Consider the following 14077-nt stretch of genomic DNA (forward strand, 5'->3'; position numbering starts at 1 on the left):
ATGTAGTACTCACATGGACAACGAAACAAAATGATGAGATCCAAACAATTACAACACGCTGTCACATCTTAGCATACTTACTACAGCAGGTGAGGGGACATGGATGCTGGGAACAGATCGAGGCTGCACATGATTGGCTAAGTGGCAGAGAACAACCCCATCAGTAAGAGCTGCTCCAAGATCACTGGGCAAAGACACTTTTAACCGTGACTCAATATTCTACAAAAGAATAAAAAACATCCAACAAAATAGGTACCACACAATGCAAATAAGAGTATAGTTAAATGATTAACTAGAGTGCCTCTTCGCAAACACAGAACGTTTCATACCAGCAGAACCTCTCCTGAACCAACATCCCTCTTAATTCTCTGAGGCTTGATTCTCAAAAGGTATCATTCTGTGGACCACCAGGAATCACAACTGACCAGTTTGAAAACTAATGACTTAAAAGATAAATAGAGTTTTCATAGAAGAGTCCATCGAATTAAAATCCAGCAACTGAGATAAAAAGAACATTACTCAAAATGGATGAAAACCACAAATCCCAGGGGGAGCAGTCAAGATCCAAGAACTATATTCTACATCCAGCAGGTGCTCAGAAAGTAGATGTACTATGAAAACAGTTGTCTTAAAGTGCAGAAATGGAATGTAGTCATCAGAGGCCTGAGAAAATAGTTTCGCTGCAAAGGAAAACTGAACTCCTACATGTAACCACCTTAAGTTATTTTAAGCAGAAAAAGGCAATCAAGTATAGTGGTTACAGCAGAAGAGAACAGGGTCCCAGTTCATGGGTTCTCTTCCTGTCTCATTCAATAGTAAGAGAGAGTAAGCCGTGCTAGTCTATATACTATCAAAACAAAAAGCAGTCAAGTAGCACTTTAAAGACTAGCAAAATAGTTTATTAGGTAAACTATTTTGCTAGTCTTTAAAGTGCTACTTGACTGCTTTTTGTCTCATTCAAAGTATCACTTGCAGCCTAATTGTAGCTGTTTTGGTCTCAGGATATTCGATAGACCAGGTGGTAGAAGTAACGGCTTTTTCGGTCAACTTCTGTTTGTGAAAAAGACAAGCTTTCGAACTACACAGAGCTTACAGGCGGTTTCATTCAGGGCATCACTTTTGGAAAAATGCTCCTCTACGTTTCACTTTACACATCTGCAAAAATGAGTGTGGCTTTATGCTTAAAAGCCCACCCCTTCTGGGAAAGAAGGTGGGAGGTTCAATATATGCAAAGCCCTTTGAGAGCAAGAGATGAAATGAGCCACGAGTAGAAAATATAATTTAGTGGATATGGTGGGTTATGGTTTCCTTTTAAATTCATGAGTGGAAGAAGAAAATCCATTTTGGTGATGGGCTTATATTCACTACTGTATTAGAATCAGCACTTATGGATTGGATGAAGGAGTCTTATTTCTTGATAAAGTCTCAAACAATTACAATGATAACACATTTCTAGCTGGCTTTTATCCCACAAGATCTCATACCACGTTAAAGACACTTCCAAGAGTCACTTCCTGCACTGCAGAAATGCAGCCATCTCTGGTGTGAAACACGGCAGCAGCATAACAGAACATAGCATTTTTATTACTTATTATGTGTACTGTTGCAGTGTAGTTTCAGTCATGGAACACAACTCCACTGCGCTAATTTCTGTACAAACATAGAACAAAAAGACAGCCCTTGCCCGCAGAATTTATCCTGAAACATAAGACCAGAGTCAATAGGTGGATACAGACAAATGGGCAGTAAAAGGAAACATGTTACTTAGTATGATGCGCAGCAGTCTGAGCACACCAATTGCTTAACCATTGCCAAGATTTTTGCAGGCATCACCGCAAAAGAGAGTTTTAAGGGATATGAAGGAAGAAAATGACGGGGCTTCACAGATGTTGAAAGGCTGCTCCTCCCACCTGTGAGGGGCAGCATGGAAGAAAGCACAAAGATGCAATGAAAACTGGCTCCACTAGCAACCAGGTGGGAGATCGACATCTTCACCATGCATGAGAAGTGACAGTACACAACAGGAATAAGATGAAAAATATTGTATCCAATTGAATGGAAAATCAGTAGATTGTGAGATTACTTAACACTGAAGTTATCCAAAACAGTCTGGGTAGCCCTGGTTAATTGAAGCTAGTCCAAAACGATGAAGAAACGTGTATTTGCTGAAACCCCCGTGCACTAGTTACTGCCCGTACAAACCTTCCGCAGCTGCTCTATTAGCTCCAACTCTTCCTCACGTTGCTTGGAGTTCTGCTTTGCTCTAGGGTCTGCACAATCATTAGGAGGAGATGAGGCAGAAGAGGGAGATGAAACAGCAGCTAAAAACAACATGAAAGAAAGTGAGACACTGAATCTGGTTGGGAGGTAGCTCCTTTAAAGCAGCATTATACATGCTCAGTATGCGAAAAGGGTGCCATAGATTTCTATTCACAAATTGGCTTCCTTTGTTAGATTATTAATCTAAGCAAGGCTTGGATACGGTTTCTGATCCTAATTGTCTTCCGCCCAATAAGCACTCTCCTAAGAAGGATTAATTTTAAATAACTGAAATGTTGCTTTGGGTAGCATTCATGAGTCTTACTACAAAGATATGAATTTTGGTTTGCACTGTAGTTCCATGCAAAATCTGTAAGGCGGCTGCCTTCATCACTACAAAGGGTCTTAAACAGAATTACAACAGCCTCTGCAGAAGTGCAAGTACAAACCAAGGAGAGCAGAGCACTAATGCTACCCCCTTCCCGTCACCAACACACACACTCCACAAATTTGTACAGTATATTCTTGGATATTGGTTAGAGGTATTTATTACCAGGACAAAAATATTGGCCTAATTACAGATAGGATTGTAATGGTTTACTCTGAGAAAGTTTAACGGCTGGGGTCCACAGATAAGTCTCCAAAGCTAATCTGATGAGCATAAAGCTACTGCCAAGATAATGCAGTTGTGCCAAAACTGGTTAACTTGGATGTTGATGTAAGTGTGTAATACAGCCCAGTGTCTCCAACCACACAGCTTACCTTTGTTCATTTCATCCCTTGCAACTGCTCGGAAAAGGAAACTCTCAGGTCGCTGGGAAGGGTTTCTGTAGGAAGGAGGAGTAGCAGGGCCAGGATACAGAGAGGAAAGGTGGACTGTACAAATGTGGAAAGAAAGGAGGAGAAAGAAGAAAAAGGTTACAGGTTTACGAGGACAAGAGTTAAGCACTGTAGGAATTAAGAGCAAAATAATATTATACAAATAAATAAATGAAGATACACATCTCCTAGAACTGGAAGGGACCTCGGGAGGTCATTGAGCCCAGTCCCCTGCCCTCTTAGCAGGACCAAGCACTGTCTGTCTTTTTTTCTTTTTTTAAATATATAGTCTATTTGCCCCACATGGCCCCCTCAAGGGCTGAACTCACAACCCTGGGTTTAGCAGGCCAATGTTTGGAGCACTGTGCGATCCCTCCCCACCAACCTAATGACACATTAAACTACAGCCATGAATGATAAAAACAAAGGACAGAAAGAGGCACCTTCAAAACCACTTGCATGCATTGCACATTCCATGCACTTTCACCAACAAACTCTTCCATTTTCATTAGGGCAACACCAGAGTCAGAGCCTGAAAATTGTGAAGCCCTTTTATTTTCCACAGAACGGACCAGCAGCCCTGTACTCTATTTACTTATGTAACTCAACAGAAAAACTTAACAACAAATCAGATCCACAGACAGAGCAGTCCAGCTCACAGACAGGAACGACATGTTTAACAGTCAAGCTATGCAAGGAAGCAATTTAACCTACTTTTTAGCACCTCTCCCCTGTTACCTGTTTGGGTAGTCGGTGAACTTGGAGATATGGTAGATCTGTCATCACTCTGTGGATAAATCAGTAGAAGAACATTAATGATCTTTACTGACACAGGCTGTGACTAGCTTTTCAGATGTTACCATCCACCTAGACACATTTCAGAACAAAAATAAGGGAAAATAAATATACATAATAGGCAACTGTTTTGCAGAACTGAAGCCAGCCATCTTCTTCAAGAAACAAAAGGTAGAAGAGGTGTTACTTCTGGAAAGGACAGTAGCAATGCTGTGTTTGAATATTTTTATCATGGGAATAGGACCATTACCTTTTTTCAATTAAATATCATGCAAAACATGCAAGCTTTGCTCCAAACACAGCCCACTCTAAATCTTTGCTGGAGCAAAATTAGTATTAATTGATCTTCACTCTCCAATTCACCCCCATGTTAATACTGCAGTTAGACCTAATGAAAATACTGATTAAAGATTAAATAATGTATGACTGCTTGCTTGGGATTAATTCTTTTTACTATTCAATATAATGAAATGTCCATAACAAATGATGATGTACAGGATAGTTACATTTTATGATAAAAGCCAACTTAAAAAAAAAAAGAGCAATGACATTTCTGGTAAGCCACAAGTCACTTGATGGCATAAGGGAAGAGAAAATAAAATAAATGGTGACAGGCAGCAACCAATCCATACAAAGATTGAAACCTGGACAGTTATTTAATACTATGTTTACATGAGTTAGGACCACTGTAGACAGGACAAAACACTAAAGCAAGGCAAAACCTGCTGCAGATTAGCCAAATCAGTCAAGTTCATAATCTCTGAATTTCAGAAGCTGACAACAACAACACATATTAAAACAGAATGATGGAGCTGAGAGATTTTACTGGCTTTACTGGTGAATAAAAGCTAGAGATACCTTGACAGATCTGAAGGCAGAGGCATGAGGTAGGGTGGTAGCATAGCCCTCTTGATTCAACCCTGAGAGCGACTGAACACCGAAAGAAACAAGGCAGGAGCAACGTTAGCGAACCATTGACGGGGTATGGATGGGCCGAATGCTCCAGTAAGATTAAAAAGGGGGAGGTACTTACAAATGTTCAAGTGTTGAAAAGATATTAGTGGGAAGAATTAAAAATGTCAGAATATTTATTTTCTAAAACTAAAATGCAATTAAAATCTTCCTACCCTCAAAAGTATTATTATAATGTATCTAAGAAATAGGAGGCTCCTTTAAAACAAGAGCACAGATTACATGAAAAGCAGAACCATGAACCAACATGTTGGTGGAAGCTCTCAGTCATATACTGCACTGACCCGGAAGATGTATGCAATAGTTACTTTTAAGCTGCTAATCAGAACAAACAGATTTTTGCACATTTTCAAAATACAAATTTCACTTTGAATTGACTAGGGTGCCTTTCTAGTAACTTCATGAATGTGCAGAAAATAACATCATCTGATTGGCTCCAAGGCACAAGAATAGTGCTGTGCCTATAAGGAAACATATAAACCAACAGCTGGTTATTTTCACAATGAAAAAATAAAAACAATTTTTCTAAGTTAAAAGAAAGTAAGGTAAATAAGAGCCCAACCACAGAAACTAGGCTATCAGAGGTGTCCAACCTGAAGGTTTAGTGAGCTAACTGCTGCCGTATTTTCAAAGATGTCCCACAGGCAAAAGATGAATTACTCTTCACATTTGCACAGAGGTTCTTGATTTTTACTGGCAGAATTTTTTTAAACAAACAGGCACCACTTGAGGTCCAAAAGTCTGGAAAAATAATATTTGGTGCCCTTATGCTGGCTAGCTATTAGAGCTGTCGAGATTAAAACTCTTCTTTATGATTAATTATAGAGTCACATACCAAACAGCAATAGAATACCATTTAAATATTTCTGATTTTTTTACATTTTCAAATATTTTCAAACCTGTCCCCCCGCCCTCCTGAAGAGGCACCTATGACCCCCTGCACTCCCCAACCACCTGCCCTAGCTCCCCACATTACCCCAGCCCAGATTCCTGCACCCATTCTCACAACCACAACCTACAGCTTCCTGCACTCGTCCACATACTTTAATTTCTTAAAGGTAGCATCATATTGCTCAAACCCCCAACTCCTAGCCCAGAGCACAACCACCCCAGAGGGCAATACAACAGTACCTGTAAAAAATTAAGTTACTTCCACCTCTGTGTAAAGCACATACTCTTGCTTATTAAGTCTGACTATGATTGTCACCACCCTGCCCCTTTTGAGAAAACAGTGAGAAGCCATCTCTTACAGAAGCTGGGTGCAGGGCCAGCCTCATGCACAAATATCTTGGTAGCCTTTAGCAGCTTGCAAGACAACTCCCTCTTCATGTTAATAATGAGGGCGAACAGGTGTTATGAGGCCTGGTTCTCGCTTGGGACACCACTGACCAAAAGCCCACAGGCTTTAAATAACGCCTAAAGAAAGGAATTTGTGCACAACATTAACAGGTTTGTTTCTATGAGACAAGAGCAAGTCATCCCTGATACAGACGAACAGAAGGCACACACTCATCAGCAGGCAAGAGGGGGGAAAACAGGGCTATACGAGAAGGTCAGACAGCCACAAGAGTAACAAACGGCATGCTCTTCACCTGTGCGAGAGTCCCCGGCCTTCTTTTAATGGTATTGGTGTTATTATCAACCTCAAACACAAAGAGAGGCTCAAAGCCATTCTGTCAGGGACAGCAGAGGAAAGAGAGAGAAAAAAGAGGAAGAAGTAACGTGAGGCAAAGAACCACCTTGAGGAGAAGTAGATTCAAAGACAAAGGAACAAGCAGACTCCTCATGCTGACAGGCTCAACAATTCACTCCCAAAACATGCTGTTGTAAACTCTTCACTTAGCCTCCATGCTCAGCTCTTATTATTTAAGTCATACGAATTGCCCCTCACTAGTTGTAGCACACAGGGGATTGCACAGAGCAGGTTCAGAAGGAGAACTGTGCCCTAAACAATTCAGTATATTACAATTAAATGTCTGGATTATGGGTGAATTCAATACTTATTTAAATACTCAACAGGGCACCGTATCTCTGACAGTCAGAAAAATCAAAGGTAGAAGTTACCTTTGGGCTAAATCCTGCTCATTTTACTCATACAATTATTACTGCACTGCAGTCATGTTTACAGGTTCTAACTTAGGATCATGGCCCCAATGCACTAGATGGTATACACACAGGCTACGTCTACGCTACAACGATCTTCCAAAAGAAGTTCTTGTGGAAGATCTCTTCCGAAAAATCTCCTTTCAAAAGAATGCATCCACAGATAAAAACAAGCCCGTTGAAAAAAATCGGTCCGCTCATTTGACAGAGAGCGTCCACACAGCTGCCCTTCCGAAAGAACGGGCCAGAGCTTGGAGAAGCCAACGCCGTGAGGACCGCGCTTTAAAAAGGGCTCCCAGGGCATCTACACAAATCGTTTTCTAAAAGAATCTTTTGGACAAAGGCGCTCTTCCTCACCTAGGAGAGGAAGTGGACCGTCAAGAAAAGTGCTGCGTTCTTCCAACTTAATGTCGGAAGATTGCCCTGCGCATGTGGACAAGGTGGGATTTCTCGAAAGAGCCCCGGGTTTTTTGACAAATCTCGTTAGTGTAGACATAGTCGCAGTGAAAAGAGGGTCCCTGACCCAAAGAGCTTATGGGCCAAGTAGAAGATAAGACATGAAAGGTGATACAAGAAACAGGTGGGGACTAGGCAACAGCAAGATGGCAAATACAGTAAAAAGCAATAGTAACAGCACAGGCTGAGAACTTGGTACTGTCATTGCAAGTAAGCTCAATTCTAGTCAATGGGACTACTTTGGGAGTAAGGTAAGCAGGATTTGATTCTAGTGTACAAATGACATACAGATAACAACCACTTTGTCTTCTTCAGCTCAGATTGATTTCTCTAATTTGTTAGCAAATGTCTAGTCCATTTAGTTGAATTTAACAGGATTGAAATTCATCACAGTGTGCGCATTTCATATACTATGATCTAGCTGCGCCTGTCACTTTATCACCTTAAGTCACATGCACCAAGAAAGATGCAACGAGTCTGTATTACTATTAGTGCTCACAGGAATAGCATGTGCATCCATGTATTGTGGGGACAACAGACCTTTATAAAAAGGGAAGTGTACAAACAGAAGACAGTAACTGCAGCTGAAAGTCTACAGCATTTCACTAACCACTGGGCAAAGTTTACTTTACAGCAACCATTCTTGTGAAAAGCAACATTTAGACAGAGGCCCAAGAAATACATGGGAGACTTCAAAAGAAGGTTGCAAACTTGAGTTCCTTTTTATCATCATTCTCTAGGAATGCAGAAAGAGCCTAAAAGGGGGAAAAACAAACTGAAACACAAATTTCCAATCAAGTAAACTGTTTTCATACAGTTTCCTTACAAGCAGGTGAAACCACTGTTTAGAGTGAAATCAAAAACAACTTAGTTTGCTGAGCTCTGAAGTAATGAGGGAAATGCCAAACAAAAGGCCTTTACTATAATTCTACATAAAGCTCCATTGTGTTTAAAACAGAACACTACTTCCATAAAGCAGGAGTAATTGTTAGAGACTCCACTAGAATAAAATTAGGTACTAAGTGCACAGTAATAACTTTGATCAAATTTGCTAAGATTTACATCATAGTTCATACATTTTTAAAGCAGAGAAAATAAAAGTGGTGTTTATTTTCGACCAGTCCACATTAACACATTTCAGGAAAAAAAATATAAAGGCGATACAGACATCAAGAAGTAGGAGGTAAGCCTGTAATGCTGCCTGCACATCATTGGAATAAGAAAGCCCTCCCAGAATGTACAAAAGCTATCTGGAAAGAAAAATAAGTCACACGGCAAACCCTGAGGGTAGTGAAAATGAGAGAAGAATTATAACCAGAGACGTCTGAAGCAGTCTGACACCTCAAGTATTTTTTATAAATGTAAATACTACATTTTATGAAATTACCATGGCTCAATGTTTCAGTTACTCATTAGAAACAGTATTCCTGGCTTATATAATCAAGATGCACAGATAGGATCATTCTCAGCACAAAACAAGCAATCAGCACTGGTATTTTCAGACAGAGCAGTGGAGTACTATCATTCAATAATTCTGAGAACAGTTTAAAAAACAGAATGAGGAAACCAATTTAAGAGTACTATTTTAGAATTTCCATATTAGCATGGCTGTCAATTGGTAAAAGAAGCAAATGTGAACATGAGTAAAAATATTAAAAAAAGCGATTGAAGTCCCACTAACATAACACAGAAGACACATTTTTGAAATCTCCAAATGGTCAAATGGTTATGTACAGCATGTAAAATTCAGTAGATCAGTACCCCACCAATTGAACACCATCAAACACAAAAGATTCCCTACAATATGCCTTAGAAATATATTCCAAATATTTGAATTTCACAGTCTATTGAATACCAACAACTGGGGAAACTAACTTTGTTCTGTTTATTTTCTTGATTTTATTAAACAATAACAGAAGTCAAAGACATTCTACATTACAAGATCATGATATAGACAGTTCGAGGCATTACCACATCTAAAAGCAAACGTTAAATTTAGCTCCTTAATTTATTACATACCCCTATTTTTTATTGGTCCAGCACCTAGTCTGTGTTTAATATGAAACACTTGACTAGTGAGAGGTTGGCCAAACATGATGATTTCACAGCAATCCCAAACAATTTGAATAGGGAAAACTGTTACAGTTTTGACCTTTATATTATCAAGTTTCAATGCTACTGAACTGTACTTGCTGAACACAGGAACATTCAGACAAGACAACTAAGGAGTATGTAATACAAAAAATCTGAGACATGCAGTCATGCAATGGCAGGCAGATATGATGCATTTTCTGTAGGCGATGAAAAGGAGAAAACTACTGCATTAACTCAACTCTTTAATTACTATGAATCTCTCTAAGGTATTATGACAGAAATAGCATAAAACATGAATGAAGTAGCTCTATTAATGTTAAAAGGTTTTCTTAAACACCCAGAATTGGTGATTTTATATATGCGTTAATTGATACACAGTGGAACAGAAACAAAGAATAATTTGTGAATTGAGAACTTCCTCTTCTGTTGCCATAGTCTATGACGGTAATCTAAGACCCCTGAGCCAACTAATCAGACAATGAATGGTAGACAAACAAGGTAAGGTAGGAGTACATATCTCCACGCTTCATATGAACATTCTAAAATTAGAGTGTTAGACAGTGTGCAGGTGAGCCAAAAAGAAGGATGTACTAAAGATGGACTGCTGAGTATGAGAGAGAAAAGGGGTGAGATAATTAATAGCTTTTATTGGACCAATTTCTGTTGCTGAGAGAAACAAGATTTTGATTTTACATCCAACTCTTCTTCAAGTAACATTGCATTTTAGAAACTGTTCCCTTGCAACAATTATATCATTGCACTCCTATTAAAAGGTTCAACTTCTGCAACCATGGAAACAATTTCAGTGTATTAACTGGATGCATGGCAGCTGGAAGGCACTGTAAATACAGAAGTTTATACTATCAGAGTGCCTAACAAAAATCACCTTGTAGAGAAGATTGTCATGTTTTATGCTATTCAGATTAGCACTAAACAATCCACCTAATCTGCACAAATCATAACACCATGCTAAATCTATGTTCTAGATTCTGCCATATAAACAGGCCATTTCGTGCAGGGTTCTTACCACTAACAAGGCACTATCATCAGTGTGCTGAGACCTTCTGGATGGAAAGGGACACTGAGGAGGTGGGAGAGACGGAGGAATGTCAGAAACATACAAACACAATGACATAATATACAAACTCACACAAACTTTCCGGAATATGGGGACTTTATGTTAGTAGCATTTTGAGGCAATTTTGCTATACGGTTTACAATGTCGTATGGTATATGTAACTAAAACAGAGAAAATTTATTAATATGTAATAATGTGACCTGTGGATTAAGAATGTGTTCGTATGAATTCAAGAACTACTTATTGCATGTTGCCCTTCTTTCTCTTATTGTGAAATTGCAAGGGAATCCTTAGAAAGCATTAAATATCAGAAGAACATCAAGTAACTTGAAGAGGAAGAACTATTTTTAACAGTCTAGCTAGCACAATTTGGGCATAAAATACTCAACTGAAAAATGCTTCAACTATTTTTCTGCATATTGCAGTCTTTAAAGTGAGTTTATTACTCTACAGAAATGTGATATGGAAAAATGCCATTGGATCGTGTCTGCTTGTAAGCCAGATCTGCCTCAAGAGTGAGAGACCCTTTAAAATTGTTTTTCAAGTCCAATTTAGTTATCAGAATTAGGTAATAAGAAGAGCAAAACCATAGCTGGTGTTTTATTTTTTGGTAGCACAAAGAATTCTGATGCTCCATTTTCAGGGACAGTTAGTGATCTAGTGATAATGACGTATGCAAAGAAAGGGAAGAGGGGATTTTAGGACAGAAACAACTACAACACAAGTACAAATGCTTATTTTAGTGCTCCCAATAAAAAGGCAATTGACCCAACTGTGCTGTTTCAAGAAGAATCTTGAACGTATCATGAAATGTATTTTATACAAGTACACGTAAAGCACGCAAAAGCAACATAATAGAGCACAGAGGAACCATACATGAAACAAGAAAAAATTATGACATAAGACTGCTATGATAAGCAACAAAAAGAGCTGCCATTGTTTAGATCCTGCACAGTTTTCTTTAAACCAACCCCTGAAAATTACACCTTAAAGAATGAAAGAATTTCAAAAGATGTACTAAAAATTAATGATCCAGTCAGCCCATAACTTCATACACTTTGCTGCCCTTACCTCACTATCCAGAGGACTTTGCTTCTGTGGACTCTGGGATGCCTTTTGCTGGGGAGCAAACAAAAGAATGAGTTGTTGATAAGGAAGCATAATCTTGATTACATCCTGAATAAGGAGAGCAATATTTGGAAGTGTTTTAAAACACTGGAATATTTACTTTTAAATAAAATAGACACTGAGGAAATTTCAGATCTTCACTGAACTGAATTTAGTGAGTATCCACAACCTACAACTCTTACTAGCATTTCGAAAACATTTTAATAGTCAAGTTCTGCAGTAAGCCCCAAACATTTCGCCAAGCAGGAAAGACCTGGCTGAAAGCATTGAATTGTTCATGAAGAACTGGTTTCTCATTAGATTCTCTTTAAGACTAGCAATGCTTATCCTTGTGTAAACCATTCCAACAGCAGAAATGGTGTGGCATTGCTAATGACCTAACATGCTACAACTCTGTGGAACTTACGTGGAAGTTTAGCACAACAGCATGCCAATGAAACACATCAAGTCTGCAAGGGGTGGGGGTTTTCATCTTTACCTAAGACACCTCTTCTCCCACGGATCGTGAAGAGTTTGGGGGAAATAGGTTTTACTACAAAAACCCAGTTCCTGCCCTATCTGTTGTTCTGTCAGATACGTTGCTCGTGTCCATTTCAATAGGTGTGTGCATAAGCCACACACATGATCATCGGGAAGCTAGCCCTAGTGGGACCCATGAAGTCACACAGGTTGCTGTTGCCTGTTCAGTTTCTTCTAGCCAGAAGGCTCTGCCAGAGGAGAGGCAGGTGGAAGTTTGGAATGGGAAGCCCCTTCATCCTCTTGGTGATTGCAATCAAAAGTTGTGGTGACTTATGAAATGCCTTTGTGTATTCTACGTAGTATGTGAATGCATGTCTGACATCCAGAAAATGGAGTGCTTGTCTTCTATTGCTGGTATGTGGCTTAGGGAAAAATACCAGCAGAAATATGTCCCCGTTCATGTGAAATTGTCAGACGCTGAACAAGGATTAGCTGCACCTTGCCTTTATAAACGACAGCGTGGGGGGCTTCGAGGTGAGTGCTTCAAGCCCCTTCTGCCACAGGTTATAGTCACCAGAAAAGCGACCTTCCAGGGGTCAGGTTGCTACAAGCTCAGATGGGGAGCCCATGAGTCTGGAAAGGATCAGGCTAAGGTCCCACTGTGGAACAGAATGCCTCACCTGGGGAGACAATCTACCTGAGCACATCAGAAACTGGCCCACTATAGGGCTGCTAAACACTGATCTACCAGCTATCCCAGGGTGGCAGGTTGGCTCACCAGCGGGTGGACTTTAACAGATGGTACAGCCAGCCTCCAATGTTACACATGTAGAAGGCAGTCGAGCACAATGGGAATAGAGGCTTGTTTCAGGCAGTTACCTTTCTGAAGGGACCAAACAGAGAAATGCTTTCACATTGCATGAATGGAGAATTTTCTGCTTCCCAACAAAACTTCCGCAACTGAGTCCGAACTCTGCAGCTCAGGCTGGTTCAGCCATAGAGTTTCCATGGACGTGGAGGGACTTCTGGGCTGGATCCTGTGTAATGAGACACGGAAGCACAGGAAGCCCCACTGGTCTGTCCGCTGCCAGGTTCAGCAGCACCAGGAACAAGTGCTCCCTCAGCAGTGCTGGTGCTATGAGGACACCGAGGCCTGGTCCTGCTGGATTTTGAGGAGGGCCCTGTGTGTTAGCAGGAAAGGAGGGAATACATACAGAGCGCAGCTTATCCATGGGAGCTGAAAGGCTGTGGTGCCACAGCTGCGGTTCTGAAAAGAGCAGAAATAGGCGGCAGCCCCTACCGCTCCGCAGCACGAAGAGATCCATATGGGGATGGCCCCACCGGTGGAAGATGGAATGGGCCAAGCACAACTGAGTGACCACTTGTGAGTACTGAATGAGTGGCTGAGATGGTCCACTAGTCCGTTCTGTGCCCCAGGAGACATGAGACCTGTAGTGGTATGTGGGTTGTGATGCAGAATTCTTGAAGTTGGAGCACTTCCTGGCAAAGGGGAGAAGAGCAAGCACCACTCTCTCTGTTCATACAGAGCATCACAGTGGTGGTGTTAGCAGAGAAGCACCAGCCCTGAAGATGGGCCTGAAATGCATGGCAAGCCAGACCAACTGTTTTCAGCTCTCTGACACTGATGTGCAGCAATAGTCCTGGTTATGATCACTGGCCTTGAGTCCTCATGCTTCCCAGGTGTGCTCTCCAGCCTGCACATGATTAGCGACAGTGAGGACTGAGGCGTGGCAAAGGGCACTCCTGAGCAGACTACAGTAGCGTCTCAACATTTGTGAACCTAAGGTTTGCAAATTCTATTATTCGCAAGCGGCCGCTTCCCTGGGGCATGGAGCGCCGGCAGCCGCCGCTTACCCTGAGGCCCCAGGCAGGGAGTGCTGGCAGCCGATGTCT

At 40.7% G+C, this 14077-nt stretch overlaps 1 protein-coding gene across 4 annotated transcripts in view; it reads right to left on the reverse strand.

Annotated features, from left to right (window-relative positions):
* Positions 1-14077, reverse strand: part of LRCH3 (leucine rich repeats and calponin homology domain containing 3) — a 114066-nt gene that overhangs the window by 13386 nt on the left and 86603 nt on the right. For 2 of the 4 annotated variants that reach the window (XM_075003781.1, XM_075003779.1), the window contains exons 14-19: positions 11648-11695; positions 10526-10579; positions 3817-3865; positions 3022-3135; positions 2203-2321; positions 82-219 (exon numbers count right to left, since the gene is read on the reverse strand). In XM_075003781.1, the coding sequence (XP_074859882.1) occupies positions 82-219; positions 2203-2321; positions 3022-3135; positions 3817-3865; positions 10526-10579; positions 11648-11695 (522 nt within the window). Of the gene's footprint in view, positions 1-81; positions 220-2202; positions 2322-3021; positions 3136-3816; positions 3866-4731; positions 4804-6437; positions 6519-10525; positions 10580-11647; positions 11696-14077 lie in introns of all 4 variants that reach the window. The other 2 variants (XM_075003778.1, XM_075003780.1) reach the window with 2 other exon arrangements.

Source organism: Carettochelys insculpta, chromosome 10, assembly GCF_033958435.1.
Source record: "Carettochelys insculpta isolate YL-2023 chromosome 10, ASM3395843v1, whole genome shotgun sequence".
In the NCBI taxonomy this organism is placed as follows: domain Eukaryota; kingdom Metazoa; phylum Chordata; order Testudines; family Carettochelyidae; genus Carettochelys; species Carettochelys insculpta.